This window comes from Neoarius graeffei, chromosome 25 (genome assembly GCF_027579695.1).
Source record: "Neoarius graeffei isolate fNeoGra1 chromosome 25, fNeoGra1.pri, whole genome shotgun sequence".
Lineage (NCBI taxonomy): Eukaryota > Metazoa > Chordata > Actinopteri > Siluriformes > Ariidae > Neoarius > Neoarius graeffei.
In genome coordinates this window covers 31,442,862-31,462,203 of record NC_083593.1, presented here as the reverse complement: position 1 = coordinate 31,462,203, position 19,342 = coordinate 31,442,862, and the positions used below count along the sequence as shown (strand labels likewise).

General features: G+C 38.8%; 1 protein-coding gene across 11 annotated transcripts in view; it reads left to right on the top strand.

The window, feature by feature from the left end:
• Positions 1-19,342, top strand: part of dlg2 (discs, large homolog 2 (Drosophila)) — a 450,021-nt gene that overhangs the window by 333,481 nt on the left and 97,198 nt on the right. For 5 of the 11 annotated variants that reach the window (XM_060909120.1, XM_060909118.1, XM_060909116.1 and 2 more), the window contains 5 exons: positions 784-920; positions 3,389-3,533; positions 4,230-4,389; positions 9,356-9,415; positions 14,784-14,939. In XM_060909120.1, the coding sequence (XP_060765103.1) occupies positions 784-920; positions 3,389-3,533; positions 4,230-4,389; positions 9,356-9,415; positions 14,784-14,939 (658 nt within the window). The remainder of the gene's footprint in view (positions 1-783; positions 921-3,388; positions 3,534-4,229; positions 4,390-9,355; positions 9,416-14,783; positions 14,940-19,342) is intronic. The other 6 variants (XM_060909127.1, XM_060909122.1, XM_060909125.1 and 3 more) reach the window with 4 other exon arrangements.

Genomic DNA, 19,342 nt, shown 5'->3' with positions numbered 1-19,342 from the left:
AAATAAGAAGACACATTACACACTCACATACACACACACACACCCGTGACAGAACCAGTGCTATACAGTAGGAATACATCCCTCTGTTGATAGCAACACAATGGCATTCCTTTTAATTGCATTCTTCTCTGTAGTTTATTTTAAATGTGCCTCATTCAAAGTTTAATTACTTCATTCTGGTTCTTTAATAAAGGCTGCTGGGTGTATGGAGTGAAACGAGTTCCTATAACAGCCTGAAGGAGCAGTGATTCCATTCCTAGATATCACTGTATGAGATAGTATGAGAACATGAACACTGTATAATCCTGTGTGTAAAATATTAATACGAAGTATAACAGCCATATACTAAACTGGCTAAATCTCCTCGCCTCTCTATCTCTGCAATGGAGGCTTTCTCATTAGTATCAGTTTGTTGCATAAGAGCTACTTTTGAAAATAATTGTTAGAGGTTACCAAATTAGCTGTCTGGAAGTTACTGAAGCTGGATGATGAGTTTCAGGACTACTGAATGTTAAATATGCATGTTAAAGACAAGTTATTAGCTGATTATTAATGTCAATTTTTATTTCTTTAATGGTGGGCTTTTTGTTTTGTGCGGTTTTTTTGAGTATGGAGTAGTTGTCATGGTGCCCAGTTGTTGTTTTTTTCACTTTTAAAGACATAGGAAACATACTTTTATTCAACATTATGATGAATTTTTAACTCATGTCATGGTTATTAGTACAATAGTATTTCACGTTTTGTACACAATAAAGACATGTTATGTGTCGTTCTGTTCTGCAGGGCTGGGGTTCAGTATTGCGGGTGGAGTGGGTAACCAGCACATTCCGGGCGATAACAGCATCTACGTTACTAAGATAATTGACGGAGGAGCGGCACAGAAGGATGGCAGGTTACAGGTTGGGGACAGGCTCCTCATGGTGAGCACACAGGAATCTACAGCTCTACTCACAGCTAGACTTCACACCCAATAACCAAAAAGAGACCTACTGTGCAACCACACTGCTTAATCAAATTACAAATCCATTCTCATATGGAAAAAATGTTCATATACAACTTTATGCTGCATTCAGTTAGAGGTTATAACTCGTATTTCCTGACCTCCAACCAGGAAAAGACAATTTAAAAAACCAACAACTTGGAGAAGTGAACTTGAGAAGGTGTCTGCCACTCTGAGCTCCTCCAAGTTCAGCAAGTGACATCAAATCACCATGGCTACACAGAGCATCAGCAGTAAACAAAGTAGTGGTTCTTATCTTTAAATGAGTTGTGCTGTGTATACAATATACTTTAGATCGATCAACATATTTGCTTGTTAAATCTATAACAATGATTATACAGTTCACTGTTTTGATTAGGAAACTATACTTCACTCATCACAGTTAGATGCCTAAATTGTTGCTCACAAAAGACAAACATGGAGGCATCCATGTTTCATTTCCACTTTGTACATTGAATGCACAGAGGTCAAAAATGACATCATTCTGAGCTCTGATTTCCCACGTCCAAGGAAAGTCGAATGCAGCATTATTTGCAGCAGCGTATATATGATGAATATCAATGTTCTGTCACAGGCAAACAATGAATATCAACACAGGAAACTAATAAATATATTTCCCTCATTTTTAAACATGAGCATAGACCACTTCATTTTGTGCTTTTCATGAGAAATGGCAAAATCCTCCTCTTCTCAGCAGAAGTTACGGACAATTGTGCTTGCTTTTGACACACTGACATTCGTTGTGTGTTTGTGCCAGAACATGAAATTTCATCTGCAAATATGTGGTATGTTAATTTTTTTTTATTTAATTTAATTTAATTGTATTTATTTATTTATTTATTTATTTTCTGTGAGATTGGGTGGAGAAAATTAGCATCAATTGTTTCATTCAGCCAAGTTGGGCCAGCTGTCAATAAAACACGGTTTACTTAAAAACATGACCTTAGATATTAAAAAAGTGAAAAACAATACATTAATGTTTATTCTTGTTTCCCATACTGGTTTTACGTGAACACTTTTATTTACAATTATAACATTATAGATTTTGATCTGAAATATAATTCACAAAATTTAGAAAGTGGATTTATGTGATTAGAATGGTGTTTATGCTTTACTTATGCTCAAAAGTAAAAAAAAAATTATTTGTTGCATAAAAAAATTCATTAGTGAACTGGACTTAACATTCAGTGCATTTTGGCACAACAGAAAAGCGTTTGCCCTGTCATTAGGAGATCACAAGTTTCGAATCCTGATGATGCTACAGCTGGGAGCAAAGACAGCAAAATTAGCTGTGCTGTCTGGCTGGGAGGGATGGCATACGCTCTCTCCCCTATCACACACTGACATTAGCCCATGTGTGAGCTCATGTATGTGGAAGAGGGCAGATAGACCTTTCCTCTGACTGTGGTATACTGCCCTGCGATGCAGCATGAACAGCAGTTCAAAAACTGGTTGTCTCAGAGGAAGTGTGTGTTAGTTTTCACTCTCCCTGGTTGGTAGTTGTCGTTTGATTGGGATAAGCTGGCTGGCAATGGTGATGAAATTGGGAAGAAAAATGGTGGGGGGGTAAAAAAAAAAAAAAAAAAAAAAAAAAATATATATATATATATATATATATATATATATATATACAAATTTTTTATTAGCATCGTACAACATCACAGTTTGGTTCATCCTGGCACCATGGGGTTAAACCATATGAAGTCTCCAATTTCATGGGTTACGATAATTTATACTTGTGGGAAGAGTTCTCAGACTTTAAATTACATACAGAATTAAATATGGAATATATATATATATACGGGGTGGCACGTTGGTGTAGTGGTTAGCGCTGTCGCCTCACAGCAAGAAGGTTCCGGGTTCGAGCCCCGTGGCCGGCGAGGGCCTTTCTGTGCGGCGTTTGCATGTTCTCCCCGTGTCCGCGTGGGTTTCCTCCGGGTGCTCCGGTTTCCCCCACAGTCCAAAGACATGCAGGTTAGGTTAACTGGTGACTCTAAATTGACCATAGGTGTGAATGTGAATGGTTGTCTGTGTCTATGTGTCAGCCCTGTGATGACCTGGTGACTTGTCCAGGGTGTACCCCGCCTTTCGCCCGTAGTCAGCTGGGATAGGCTCCAGCTTGCCTGCGACCCTGTAGAAGGATAAAGCGGCTAGAGATAATGATATGAGATGAGATATATATATATATATATATATATATATACAAACACACACAGTGTGTGTATATATATATATATATATATATATATATATATATATATATATATATATATATATATATATATATATATATATATGTGTGTGTGCAATATAATGGTGGCTCAACTTGAGATAAAGCGGACATGCAATACTGAGCCTACAGACAAACAATCACTTATTTTCTTTCAGGTTAATAACTACACTCTAGAGGAGGTGACTCATGAGGAGGCAGTAGCTATACTGAAGAACACATCAGATGTTGTGTATTTGAAGGTGGGAAAGCCCACTAGTGTTTACCTTTCAGATCCCTATGGGCCTCCCGATATTACCCACTGTGAGTAGAAATGAATACACTGTCATACACAACTGCATCAGTAATAATATAATTGGTATTTATGAACAGATTGCTAGTTATGCACCACTGACTAGGTGTCAGTGGCATGCAGTTGCTAACGAATGTGTTTATTTAAAAGAAAGTGAAATGTTGTGGTAGAGCAGATGAAAAGTGAAGTGACAGGTTTATACGTTAATTGGTTCTGTAATAATTAGGGTTATAATATATCATAAGCAGCTGTACTGTTTACTGGCTTTCCTCCCCTCTCTTCTGCTCCTTCTTTTCCACTCTATTCATCCCCCTCTTCTCCTCACTACTCCACTTTTCTTCTCCTCTCCTCTGCACTCTCATCCTCTCCTCTTCTCCTCTCCTCTTGTTTTCGATCTTCTGTTCTGTTCTTCCCTCTCCTCATCCCCTTCTTCTCCTCACTACTTCTCTTTTTTCCTCTCCTCTCCTCTCTTCTCTACTTCTCCTCTCCCTGTTCATCCTCTTCCCTCCTCTCCTCCTCTATTCCTCTTTTCTCCTCCCCTCTCCTCTTCTCTCTTCTCTCCTCCCCTTTCATCTTTTCCTTTCCTCTCCCCCTCATTCTTCCCTCTCCTCTCCTCTCCTCTCCTCTCCTCTCCTCTCCTCTCCTCTCCTCTCCTCTCCTCTCCTCTCTATCTACCTGTCCATCTCTTTTTCTATCCTCATCTGCAGCATTTTCCCCTGCTATGGATAATCATATCTCTGGTAATAACGGGACTCTGGAGTATAAGTCTAGTCTTCCCGCCATCTCCCCTGGACGTTACTCACCCCTGCCGCGCCACCTGCTGGGGGAGGAAGACATTAACAGGTTGGATGGCTTTTCATTCTTACGGTAAATCCCTCTTCTCTCTGCCAGATGCCACAGTTAACAGGTAGAATCTGTGTAGGTCCCTCCTTCCCAATGTGTCACTGTGTGGAAATCCCAAAAAGCATTGCAGGAAGAATCATCACAGCTCGTGATATGATTCCTTTGGGATTTCCTGCCCCCCCGTTCCACTCTGTCTGACCATGTTAGTCCACTGCTCTGTCTCTGGTGTTGTTGCTCCTTCTGAAATGTCCTCTGTGAATGTGTGTGGGCTCGTTGTTGGAATAAATGGATATGGATTTAACTAAACATTGCCTTCAGGCTGACCATAGTAAACATTGTACCTTTACTTGTACTGCTTAATGGGAGTGTGGGGGTTTTGATCTGCTATAAAACTTTCAAAAGTGTCTATAATTTCTGTTACTACACATAACATTAAAATTTTAAATTTTGTCTTATCTCTGCAGAGAGCAGATGGCATCCAGGTTCATTTGTCTCTGTGTGTGTGTGTGTTTTTGAGGGGTTATTTTAAGAGCCATATGGTTCCTTCAGGGCAGGAGATATTTTTGAGTGGCTGCTCAGCATAAAAACCCGAGAGTAGCTGGCCAGAACCAGCTTTGATGAGGGACATTTAGAAACCTCACGGGACATGAAACAGCCATAGAGTAGAACAGAAACACCAACATGATTCTCTGCAATAAGTAACTAGTTATCAACTTGCATTCATAAACTAAATGTGGAGAAAAATGTTTGTTTTTTTAAATAAATCCAAAAAGTTCCTGATTTGGGCAGTAATTTGATCATTTATATGCACTTAAATAATCTGATCATTGTAAAAGTCAGTAATCAGTCAGTAATCAGACTTCTTTTAATAACATGATTATATTCGTAATTACCTCTGCCAACTTTGTTGGAAGAGTTTATGTTTTCACCTCCATTTGTTTGTTTGTTTACCTGTTCCCAATGTAACTCTAAAAGTAGTGAACAGATTTTGATGAAATTTTGAGGAAAGGTGGATCATGGAACAATTTTGTTGCAAATCTGGATCTGTATATATGTGGATCCAGGGTTTTTTGTTTGTTTGTTTGTTTACCTGTTCCCAACGTAACTCTAAAAGTAGTGAACAGATTTTGATGAAATTTTGAGGAAAGGTGGCTCATGGAACAATTTTGTTGCAAATCTGGATCTGTATATATGTGGATCCAGGGTTTTTTGTTTGTTTGTTTGTTTGTTTGTTTGCTTGCTTGTTTGTTTGTTTGTTTTTGTCTGCTCCCAACATAACTCAAAAAGTAGTGAACAGGTTTTGATGAAATTTGGTGCACAGCTTTAGTATTATCCTAGGTTTGAATGATTTGATTTTGATGTTGATAATATGTGGCTTGGCAGAGATATGCATTCTACCGAGTGCCCTTCTAGTTATAGTTTGCAGTAATGATGTGGTAACATCTTTACTTTATAAAGTAGCTTGCTTTAAGTAGTCAATTTTTTTTATTGACAGATTTGTGTTGACCTGGCGACTTGTCCAGGGTGAACCCCGCCTTTTTCCCGTAGTCAGCTGGGATAGGCTCCAGCTTGCCTGCGACCCTGTAGAACAGGATAAAGTGGCTACAGATAATGAGATGAGATGAAATGAGATGAGATTTGTGTTGACTGTTGACCTTATATTGTTATTCTCCAAAGTGTTTTACTCGTCTATATGCTATAACACAACAATTTGCAAACAATATCAGGGGTTTTTTTGTTTTGTTTTTTTAATTTATTAATGACAACATACTGTTCTTTTTAACTATTTATGCTTACATTTAATGTTGAGGAATGTCAGTGAGACAAGTTAGTTCCTCACATTGTAGTAGCTACAAACTACCTTAATTTCCTTGCCAACCTCTTTTATACTTTCTCAAGGGGGAAAAAAATGCAGCTTTTAATATCCTGGAGGAAATTCAAAGTCCATGGCAAACAAAAAATGATTGACCGTTAGAAAGCCCTGACACCTGAGACTCTATCTAGTAACTGCTAAAATTGGAGAATGATTGTAATATAAAACACTCGCGGTAGTATTTGCTGTTGTACTGAATGCTGCCTAGATTTGTAGATACTAGAGTCATTGCAAGCAACATCTTCATCTTACTTGTCTCTGTGCAGGAGCCATGGCAATCAGTTTCGTCTTGCATTAATTAAAAAAAAAGCTTTCAGTAAGACTGGTAGGCATTGAGGAAATTTGAACGAGGATAAAATGGAATGTGCATGAAGCTAAATTGACTATTAGATGAAGGAGAAAATAGTTTGTAAAGTATTAGTAACGGCCTGTTGGAGTGTTATCTCTCTTTGAGTTGTAAATCTGGGATTAGTGCTGCATCCTTGTGCTTGACTAAGAACAGGTTGCTGCTGCTAAACTCGCTTAATCTCTGTTCTTAGCTTCATGAGCTCATGGTAATGCAGAAAGGAAGAACCTTAGATATACTGTATGGAGAGTTAAATGTCTCTCAAGTTAATAAATTTAATGGAAGGTCACCAAGTTTTGACTTTAGACCCTTTAAGTAAATGGAAGGAGAATCAGTTCTGGCTAAGATGATTAGCATTGCAAAGTTTCATATGCTTTTGCATAATAAATGTGACGTGTGCCATAGCGCTACGGTTTAATAATGGATTGGCTGTGACAGAAGGTAGGTGTGTGTGTGTGTGTGTGTGTGTGTGTGTGTGTGTGTGTGTGTGTGTGTGTGTGTGTGTGTGTGTTTTTCTGAGAGAAATTATGAAGGTCCCGTCACAGCTCCATTTTAAATATTTAAAGTAAAAACACACTTAAACAGACCACAGTGCACTGATTAGTTTAGGAAGCCCCTTCAGTGTTATACATGCACTTTGGTGTCTCTCTCTCTCACACACACACACACACATACACACACACACACACACACACACACACACACACACACACACACACACACACACACTTTCACTGATGTGAATCATTCAGTCAAGTGGAACACACTCTACATACCAGTGCTGTCTTAACTCATCACACACAGTAACTACAGCAAGAACATAAAAAAAACCTTCCCTATTAGAAAGATGGCATTTAATTCCTCCACTGATTCCTTCCTGCGTTGCATGTAAAAGATATTCAAGTGATTTCACCTAAAAAGTCTCAGGTTCCCAGTGTTCATGCAGTTTACTTGAACAACAGCCAAGCTTTATGTGTTATTTAGTATTCTGACATGCTGAGCCTTAGATATACTGTTTTAGCACACTGTTTTAGCTAACTGTAGGGATTGCTGAATTTTATTTTCGCATCCAAGTTCACATAAAACTGCATGTGCGTTTGTGGCGTATTTAAGCCAGAGTTGTAACTGTATACTGCTCTGCATTGCTTTGATCACTTCTGAGCCCAGAGCTTTATAAGAACAGAACACACTGTTGTGGGAGGCATAATTAAGAGAGAGATAACCAAAGAAAGAGACGGTGATGGAGAGAAAAGGGATTTTCTTTTTCTTCAGGAGTCATGAGGTCATGAAACATGACAGGAGTACGAGACAGGGAATAGGAAGTCATAACCTCAGCTGCTCAACTTTCTATGCAGTAATACTGGCTAAGATGCTCAGAGCAAGGTCTCCAAGATGGGAACAAACTTTTGAACCCCATGACAAGAATGAGCTGTTTGGAATAAGATCACAGGATTAAAGTCTGTGAGCATCATAGCTACAGGTTCTAATACTCTAGAACAGGGGTTCTCAAACTTTTTGTAACCAGGTACTACTTTGACTGTTATATAAATACTACAAATCTTTTCAGTACTGGATTATGAACATAATCTATTCATTAATTAAATGTGTTCGGTAATTATTTGTCTATTTATTGGAGTCATACAGCTTTTATTCCTGAATTATTATTTTAGTCCAGTTTGATATTGTTTATATGCTCACTTGCTTTGGAGTTAGTGAGGTTTGGATTAAAGCCATTCAATTAATCAGTCAAACTGGACAATAACTATAACACCTCAAATATAAATATAATCATTTTGGCAATGCTGGATTGTAATTTCCACCACTGCAACGAAATTAAAATTCACTGCTCCCCCTGGCTACACTTCACAGACACCTCAAGGTCTGCAGACCCCATTTTAAGAATCATTGCTCAAGAAAACTTTACTACTGTAAGCCACTGTTTCCTGGTTCCAGGTTGAGTTTTAGTCCCATGGAAAAGCATGCTATGTTAAAGCAGCAGTCTGTGGTTGGTCATTTGCAGTATTGGTCAAATAGGGTTTTTTTATGAAAGTAGGCAGGTCATGAGCGCACATAGTCAAAATAACTGTAGTGATAGCTATCTGGCGTGAGTGATTCGAGGACAGGAAACAAGATCAGAAGAGAGACAGAGAAACTGATTCTATGAAATGTCATGTGCACAAGCAGCAAAAGCCTGTCTAGTGCAGGCTTTTATATCAGTCTGCTCCTCCTGTTTTTTTTGCTTTTCATCCCTCCGTCCCCCCTCTTTCTCTTTATTCAGAATGCTACAAATTCTCTAAGCCCCTGTTACACAACTGCAAGAAAACATGCTTAGAATTTAGATTAGACAATTTACTGCAGGTCAGTTTTTAGCATCCAGCATCTTATAGCATCTAGAATTCCGTGAATGTGCCTCTGTTGGGCACCATCTACATATATACAGGTTGTTTTAGCATTATAAACAGCTATGCTTCAAATACCACTTAATTGTAAGCTGTAGTAATAGTGCTAATAAACTGTACTTGTGTAATAGCGAAACCGAGTTCACTCACTCGTCTGTTAATCGTGCCCACTGAAGGCTCTGTTCTGTTCTGTTGTGTTGTGTTGTGTCTACGGCCATATGAATGTGTGTCCAGCATTCTGTATCTTCTTGGAGTCTGCATGCTGCATCCACACAGAACAAACACATTTTAGCACTTTTAATTACACAGCCCAGTAAATATGGAGTTGCCTGCAGTGGTTATGTGGCTCATTAACTGTCTTTCTCTGATCAGAAATCCCTCCTTAGATGACACTGAGGGCCACAGGTTTGAGTCCCAGCACTTCCAGTTGAGGTGAGAAGCAAACACTAAGGCTGAGACTCTCTGGGATCTCAGGAGTAGTGCGGATCGAGGATGTTATTTTGACCGTCATGTTCTACATAGTATATTACAGTCATATTCTACCACTAGGATTCATCAGTTTGTATTCATAAATGGTGAGACTGCTAGTTACTAATAACAGCCTGCTACAGTAGTGCTTGAAAGTTTGTGAACCCTTTAGAATTTTCTATATTTCTGCATAAATATGACCTAAAACATCAGATTTTCACACAAGTCCTAAAAGTAGATAAAGAGAACCCAGTTAAACAAATGAGACAAAAATATTATACTCGGTCATTTATTTATTGAGGAAAATGATCCAATATTACATATCTGTGAGTGGCAAAAGTATGTGAACCTTTGCTTTCAGTATCTGGTGTGACCCCCTTGTGCAGCAATAACTGCAACTAAACGTTTGCGGTAACTGTTGATCAGTCCTGCACACCGGCTTGGAGGAATTTTAGCCCATTCCTCCATACAGAATAGCTTCAACTCTGGGATGTTGGTGGGTTTCCTCACATGAACTGCTTGCTTCAGGTCCTTCCACAACATTTCAACTGGATTAAGGTCAGGACTTTGACTTGGCCATTCCAAAACATTAACTTTATTCTTCTTTAACTATTCTTTGGTAGAACGACTTGTGTGCTTAGGGTCGTTGTCTTGCTGCATGACCCACCTTCTCTTGAGATTCAGTTCATGGACAGATGTCCTGACATTTTCCTTTAGAATTAACTGGTATAATTCAGAATTCATTGTTCCATCAATGATGGCAAGCCGTCCTGGCCCAGATGCAGCAAAACAGGCCCAAACCATGATACTACCACCACCATGTTTCACAGATGGGATAAGGTTCTTATGCTGGAATGCAGTGTTTTCCTTTCTCCAAACATAACGCTTCTCATTTAAACCAAAAAGTTCTATTTTGGTCTCATCCATCCACAAAACATTTTTCCAGTAGCCTTATGGCTTGTCCACGTGATCTTTAGCAAACTGCAGACGAGCAGTAATGTTCTTTTTGGAGAGCAGTGGCTTTCTCCTTGCAACCCTGCCATGCACACCATTGTTGTTCAGTGTTCTCTTGATGGTGGACTCATGAACATTAACATTAGCCAATGTGAGAGAGGTCTTCAGTTGCTTAGAAGTTACCCTGGGGTCCTTTGTGACGTCGCCGACTATTACAGGCCTTGCTCTTGGAGTGAGCTTTGTTGGTCGGCCACTCCTGGGGAGGGTAACAATGGTCTTGAATTTCCTCCATTTGTACACAATCTGTCTGACTGTGGATTGGTGGAGTCCAAACTTTTTAGAGATGGTTTTGTAACCTTTTCCAGCCTGATGAGCATCAACAACGCTTTTTCTGAGGTCCTCAGAAACCTCCTTTGTTCGTGCCATGATACACTTCCACAAACATGTGTTGTGAAGATCAGACTTTGATAGATCCCTGTTCTTTAAATAAAACAGGGTGCCCACTCACACCTGATTGTCATCCCATTGATTAAAAACACCTGACTCTAATTTCACCTTCAAATTAACTGCTAATCCTAGAGGTTCACATACTTTTGCCACTCACAGATATGTAATATTGGATCATTTTCCTCAATAAATAAATGACCAAGTATAATATTTTTGTCTCATTTGTTTAACTGGGTTCTCTTTATCTACTTTTAGGACTTGTGTGAAAATCTGATGATGTTTTAGGTCATATTTATGCAGAAATATAGAAAATTCTAAAGGGTTCACAAACTTTCAAGCACCACTGTATATCTGCTCAGCAAATATAGGTTATATGTTGAGGATCCCTAGCTTTTCTTGGTTCTCATCTGAATTACACACTAGAAATATGAGAATTTGTTTTAATATATATATATATATACCAGAGGTTATATTGGGCTGTGAAGGTTTGTTTTCAATGCCAACATTTGATTGTTGGTTCAGCTAACATGATCTGAATCATGTTGTAACATGTGACTCAATGGAAGGGCACAGAATCAACAGAGAAAACCTTTAGTTCCATTTAAAACGGAAAGATACACATTTTACCAGCCACAGTAAGTGTTAAACCAGTCATTGTGCAATGAAAGCATAGTTGTGATAAGAAGAGCATGGTGTGATAAAGCACTAAAAATGCATCATGGTTTGTATACCTTACACTGTGTATAGATGGTTGCTGTGTAGACTTATATTCATGACAAAAATATGAGTGAAAAGATAAACATGTTGTATACATCAAATAGCAGCTCCATTGTGCGCATTATACTATAACTGATGTTTTTAATAAACTTTCTTTATTCTCTTCCGGATGGCCTACATTTCCCATATTATTCTTTAGTATTCGTTGCACTTGTTAAAGAAATTCAATATATTAATATATTATATTTATATATTCTCATGTAAAAGTCTATCCCAGATTACCAGTGTTACTGTAGGACACTTGATATACATGGACCCTGGGTTTGTATCTCAGTGTGTTCATATGCTCAGGCACTCTCTAATTCATGAGCGCTTTTGCTGTCCATGGTGTGTGTCTCCATCACACACAAACCCTCATGGATCTATTTTCACACATTACAGTTTCTTTTATGTCTTCATACTGTGCTAGTCTGGGGTTTAGACCTGATCCCTCCACAGTAAGAGAGACGGAAACATTGGGAATATAATACTGAGAGATTCACAGTATGTTAAGAGAAATGGATCACTACGTGGCCGAGAAAGTGTGTTAATGGTTAGAAGAGGCATATAAATCTTGTTTCATTGAGGTTTAGATGGGGGAGCTGTACATAGTTTGTGGGTCCCAAGAATGTTGGAAGAGTAGCAATATATATATACAGTGGGGAAAACAAGTATTTGATCCCTTGCTGATTTTGTTGGTTTGGCCACTAATAAAGACTCAATCAGTCTGTAATATTAATGGTAGGTGTAGTCTAACATGCTGAGACAGAATATCACAAAGAAAATCAAGAAATCGACTTTAAAGAATTTGTATTAATTTATTTGCATTTTATTGAGGAAAATAAGTATTTGAACCCTCTTGCCAAAAGGACAGTACTTTCTGGCAAACCCCTCATTAGCAAGCACAGAGGTCAGACGTTTTTTGTAGTTGATGACCAGGTTTCTGCACATATTAGGAGGAATTTTGGTCCACTCTTCTTTGCAAATGACCTCTAAATCATCAAGATTCCGTGGCTGTCGCTTGGCAACTCTGAGCTTCAGCTCTGTCCATAGATTTTCTATAGGATTCAGGTCCGGAGACTGACTGGGCCACTCCATGACCTTGATATGTTTCTTCTTCAGCCATTCCTTGGTTGCCTTGGCTGTATGCTTTGGGTCATTATCCTGCTGGAAGACCCATCCACGACCCATTTTAAGCTTCCTGGCAGAGGGAAGGAGGTTTTCACTTAGGATTTTACGGTACATGGCTCCATCCATCCTCCCATTGATACGGTGAAGTAGCCCTGTGCAGAAAAACACCCCCAAAGCATAATGTTACCACCTCCATGCTTGACAGTGGGGATGGTGTTCTTGGGGTCATAAGCAGCATGTCTCTCCCTCCAGACACGACGGGTTTAATTGATGCCAAAGAGCTCAATTTTGGTCTCATCTGACCATAACACCTTCTCCCAGTCACTCTCCAAGTCATTCAGATGTTCATTGGCAAAGTTCAGGCGGGCCTGCAAATGTGCTTTCCTAAGCAGGGGTACTTTGCGAGCACTGCAAGATGTTAGACCATTGCGGTGTAAAGTGTTACCAACTGTTTGCTTGGTGACTGTGATCCCAGCTGCTTTAAGATCATCCACTAACTCTGCCCGTGTTGTATTAGGTCTATTTCTCACCGTTCTCATGATCCTGGAAACCCCACGAGGTGAGATCTTGTTTGGAGCCCCAGACCTAGGTCAATTGATGATCATGTTGTGAGTCTTGTACTTGCGCACAATTGCACCAACAGTTGTCACCTTAACGCCCAGCTTCTTGCTAATGGTTTTGTAGCCCGTACCGGTCTTGTGCAGGCCTACAATCTTCTCCCTTAAATCCACAGAAAGCTCTTTAGTCTTTCCCATGTTGGAGAGTTTGGAGTCTGACAAACTGATTGATTCTGTGGCCAGGTGGCTTTTATACAAGTCATTAGTGATATCAGGTGTCTTCAATTTAGGTGACAAGGTAATTTGGAGAGTCTAACTTGTCTGTATTAACAAGAACTCTTGATGGTTACTAGGGGATCAAATACTTCTTTTTCTCAATAAAATACAAATAAATTAATATAGATATTTAAAAGTTATTTTCTGGATTTTCTTTTTGATATTCTGTCTCCATATGTTAGAATACACCTACCATTAAAACCATTAAAATTACGGACTGATCAAGTCTTTCTTAGTGTGTAAACCAACAAAATCAGCAAGGGATCAAATGCTTGTTTTCCCCACTGTGTGTGTGTGTGTGTGTATGTGTGTGTGTATATATATATATATATATATATATATATATATATATATATATATATATATATATATATATATATATATATATCATGGAAATATGACTGAAATAAGTTTTCTATCAGTATGTCTTTTTATCCAAAGGGTTTAACATTGCGAACTACAATTGGCCGGCCACATCTTAAATTTTTATTAATCATCATTTGCCAGTTTTGGAATAAAAGTGATATTAGAATATCTTCTGGCAGATATAGATGATGCAGTAAAGCAAAATGAACACAAGCTTGTTCTTATGGTTTTTGAGTGGACGTTGTGCTAGACGCTATCTAAGGGCTGTCTATCTGTTAGAGTGATTTATCATATTGAACATTTAAATAGATTTCACAGAATTGTATTGGAAAAGGTTGATGGTTTTCAAATGATGGTACTAAGTTTTGCTTTGACATACCAGTGATAAACCAGAAATACTGAAGTCCCACTCCCATGCACTCTGGCATAGATTTAAACTCTTTCCTACGAGGCAGAATGTGGAGTCTCTGAAGTCCCAAGTGGTGCTAACAAAAGATGGTATCTTTTCTCAAAGATCTCTTGCTCACTATATAAAGCAACTGTAACAAGGTCATTCCACATGTTTGTGCTATGAGTAAATACAGTATCATTTGCAGCTGATGAGTGTCAAAATTAAAAATGACTTTTTAAATTTTGAGAATTGAATGTGTAGATAGAAAAAGAAATTCTTACGAGATCTTACTTGTAGTTTGTTTGAGATTATTGTTTCTAGGTTCAATTTCTCTCCCTCTCTCTCCCTCTTTCTCTCTCCACTCTCTGTCATGCACACACACTAACAAAGGTGTTCTGCTCTCTCTCTCTCTCTCTCTCTCTCTCTCTCTCTCTCTCTCTCTCATCCTCTCTAGGCCTCCAGAGCCAGTTTACAGCACTGTGAATAAACTGTGTGATCGTGCTCCTTCTCCCCGTCACTACTCCCCTGTGGAGTTTGATAAAAGCCCAATGCACTCCGTCCCTTTCCCCCACTATCACGTAGGTGTGCTCCCTGACTCCGACATTACCAGGTATTGTCCACTTAATGCTTTTCATGCCAGTGAGCCTTGCCTGCATGCTCCATCCACAATATGCCCCCTGCATGCTCTGTCCACAATATGCCCCCCTGTCTGCTCCACCTACAGTCCGCTCCTCTGCATGTCCCACTCAACTAATCACTCATGTATGTCTGATTCCGAGTCTACATTTGAGATAGTCTTGTCCACCGAGTTTGAATAAAAGAATGCAAAACTTTAATTCACCAGTCTACACAATGTAGACAGTGAGTGTCTAAACCCAGGATCATCAGTTGGCAGACCATGAGTGAGTTTTCTCTGGCTCATACGTTTCCAGTTACATTAAAATTATGTTTAAAAAAAAAACATTAACATTTGACAATGCCATTCATCATGTTATTGCAATTATGTGAGCCTAATGAGACTATGTGTGACTAAGTAGATAGCTAAGTGCAAAAAAAATGCAGCGCTGTTATTGCTTTTAAAGTAAAAATCATCTTCCACTAAGTTTCCACTGATTGTCCCAGTTAGAAATGCATTATTTATTTCCATTCATGGAATTACCATTGTTAATGTGTGTGATGCAAATCAGTGGGTGATTGAATAAGAGCTGGGAGTATGATGGAGCGTGTATGTGCGTGCGTGCGTGCATGCATGTGTGCATGTGTGTGTGTTGTTTAGTTTGATTGAAAAGTAGTAATGCAAATTCACCCGTATTCATGAATATTTTTGTATCAAAGTTACAGCAGAGGATGTTCTTTTCTACAGTGTATCTTAAAACGAGAATAAATAGTTGCCAAAAATTCAGATGCAGCAGTCACAGAAACAAATGTCATATGACACCGAATGATATCAGCGTATTTCATACACGGACAAATTGAAGTGGTGGAGAAGTATTGCTGAGAGTTGAAATGAAGAGTTAGACTATAAGTCATGTACCATCTGGAAACCACTTGTAACCGAAACCAGTAGTAGAAAATGTGCAATATAAAGATATTAGTCATGATATGAGTGATCATGTTTTATTTTTATCTAAATAGGTTTTTATTTTGAAAAGAAAATAAAGAATATCTTCAACTTATATTTTTTTATATTCATGAGAAAATGAATCTGTTGTTCCTAAAAAATGCTTCATAAGTAATTGACCAGTGTGTGCATACCTGAGAATTCTAATAAGGAGTACAGATGCTCCAAAAGTAAACTGTCACTAATTCATTACACTTCTGCTACAGTGGTGCTTGAAAGTTTGTGAACCCTTTCGAATTTTCTATATTTCTGCATAATATGACCTAAAACATCATCAGATTTTCACACAAGTCCTAAAACTAGATAAAGAGAATCCAGTTAAACAAATGAGACAAAAATATTATACTTGGTCATTTATTTATTGAGGAAAATGATCCAATATTACATATCTGTGCATGGCAAAAGTATGTGAACCTTTGCTTTCAGTATCTGGTGTGATCCCCTTGTGCAGCAATAACTGCAACTAAACGTTTCCAGTAACTGTTGATCAGTCCTGCACACCGGCTTGGAGGAATTTTAGCCCATTCCTCTGTACAGAACAGCTTCAACTCTGGGATGTTAGTGGGTGTCCTCACATGAACTGCTCGCTTCAGGTCTTTCCACAACTTTTCGATTGGATTAAGGTCAGGACTTTGACTTGGCCATTCCAAAACATTAATTTTATTCTCTTTAACCATTCTTTGGTAGAACGACTTGTGTGCTTAGGGTCATTGTCTTGCTGCATGACCCACCTTCTCTTGAGATTCAGTTCATGGACAGATGTCCTGACATTTTCCTTTAAAATTCGCTGGTATAATTCAGAATTCATTGTTCCATCAATGATGGCAAGCCGTCCTGGCCCAGATGCAGCAAAACAGGCCCAAACCATGATACTACCACCACCATGTTTCACAGATGGGATAAGGTTCTTATGCTGGAATGCAGTGTTTTCCTTTCTCCAAACATAACACTTCTCATTTAAACCAAAAAGTTCTATTTTGGTCTCATCCATCCACAAAACATTTTTCCAATAGCCTTCTGGCTTGTCCATGTGATCTTTAGCAAACTGCAGATGAGCAGCCATGTTCTTTTTGGAGAGCAGTGACTTTCTCCTTGTAACCCTGCCATGCACACCATTGTTGTTCAGTGTTCTCCTGATGGCGGACTCATGAACATTAACACTAGCCAATATGAGAAAGGCCTTCAGTTGCTTAGAAGTTACCCTGGGGTCCTTTGTGACGTCGCTGACTATTACACACCTTGCTCTTGGAGTGATCTTTGTTGGTCGACCACTCCTGGGGAGGGTAACAATGGTCTTGAATTTCCTCCATTTGTACACAATCTGTCTGACTGTGGATTGGTGGAGTCCAAACTCTTTAGAGATGGTTTTGTAATCTTTTCCAGCCTGATGAGCATCAACAATGCTTTTTCTGAGGTCCTCAGAAACCTCCTTTGTTCGTGCCATGATACATTTCCACAAACATGTGTTGTGAAGATCAGACTTTGATAGATCCCTGTTCTTTAAATAAAACAGGGTGCCCACTCGCACCTGATTGTCATCCCATTGATTTAAAACACCTGACTCTAATTTCACCTTCAAATTAACTGCTAATCCTAGAGGTTCACATACTTTTGCCATTCACAGATACGTAATATTGGATCATTTTCCTCAATAAATAAATGACCAAGTATAATATGTTTGTCTCATTTGTTTAACTGGGTTCTCTTTATCTACTTTTAGGACTTGTGTGAAAATCTGATGATGTTTTAGGTCGTATTTATGCAGAAATATAGAAAATTCTAAAGGGTTCACAAACATTCAAGCACCACTGTACATTCATCAATTTATTAGTTCTGTTTTTGTCCCTGTGCAGTATATGCTAATTACATATATAGTGTAACTGTGTTTCTATAATTCCCATAACTGCCAGGACCAGTGACAATCACCTGGACGCCTTAATGTGCATATATACTGTATACATACCAAAAAATCTGCACTAAAGTAGTGATATACAGTATGGCACATTTTTTGTTTATACAATTTAAAACAGCCATTTTTTACCCTTTGGACCCATAGTAATGCCTATGAGAAGGAAATGCTTCTGGTAGAATGGCATGTCATAGTTGGGGCTTGGTGGCCAGTCTGTATATAAGCCATTGTGATGACATCCACCACCTAGAATGTGTTTCAATAATGGAGCCCTTTATGTTTTTCCTCCATGGCAGATGAACAGTTGGTCTGAGGATTGGATGGCCACCTGAGGGCATGTAGAAGATCAATCATCTGATTCACAAAATTAAGTGATATGACCTTGGGAATAAATCTTGGATTCAACCACACGTTCACCCCAGAGTCATTTGGCCCCCAGTGCACGCAAGGAGAGCTTATCATCAGAGCATGCAGTCCTCTGACTCTGTTTGCCAAAGCAATTAGCAGTTTTCAGAGACATCGTAGTATTTTTCATAGGGTCATATGGAGAGGCCTTAAGGACTCTTAGGGAATTGTGGCAGAGGGATATACCTCACCCCTTTCAGAAAGGCCATAATAAGTTCAAGGTCTCCCAGTGTGGTCCTGTTATGGCTGCCACATATACATTGATGACATTTAACAGTTATTTACTGAAGGCAAAGTGAATATTGGTGATTAATAACCGAAAAGAAGTTGAGGTTATTATTCACTGATGTTCATTGAGCCTGAGGTGGATAATTGTTTTACTATAAATACACAGGTGATTATTTTAAAAAAGTAATAATAATTTGTATTAAAAAATTTCAAAAGTGGCATGCAAATATAATGCACGCAGACTTGTGTCACTTATCTATGCGACTCACATAAAATGCTTTGTTTTGAAATCGATAAAATAAATCACAATTCCACCTTACCTTTGAATAGTTTCAGACCAAACTTAACGGCATCTTCAGTGCTTTTAGGAACAGCGTTTTCTTTCATAATTTGTAATTCTTCACTAATGTTGACAAAACGATTAGCAACCATTTTGCCGAGTCGCTCGAGGTGATTATCGAGAAATAGTCCCCATTTCTCAACTAATCAGCGCGCATGATTCTCTATAATCACCTGCATATTTATACTTAACACATTTTACACAGACTTGGTACTTGCCAATGTCGAGCCGTTCCTGGTGAAAAGTTACTATTTTTGGAAATTTGGCAGTGATCCAGTGAATGAGGTTTACACAATTTGCAGAGCAGTTTCCACCAGAGAGTGCTACAGCTTCTTGTGTTCAGGGGTGTTTTCTGGACTGCTAGGTTGTGGTCCTTAGATGGTTGATATAGCCGACTGCTGTGACCACTCACCCATGACAACGGACAATATGTAGTCATAGACTCGGCTCTACAGTGGGGATTGTGGAATAAATGGAAAATATAGTGCAAAGGGAGAAGCTGACCTAGCA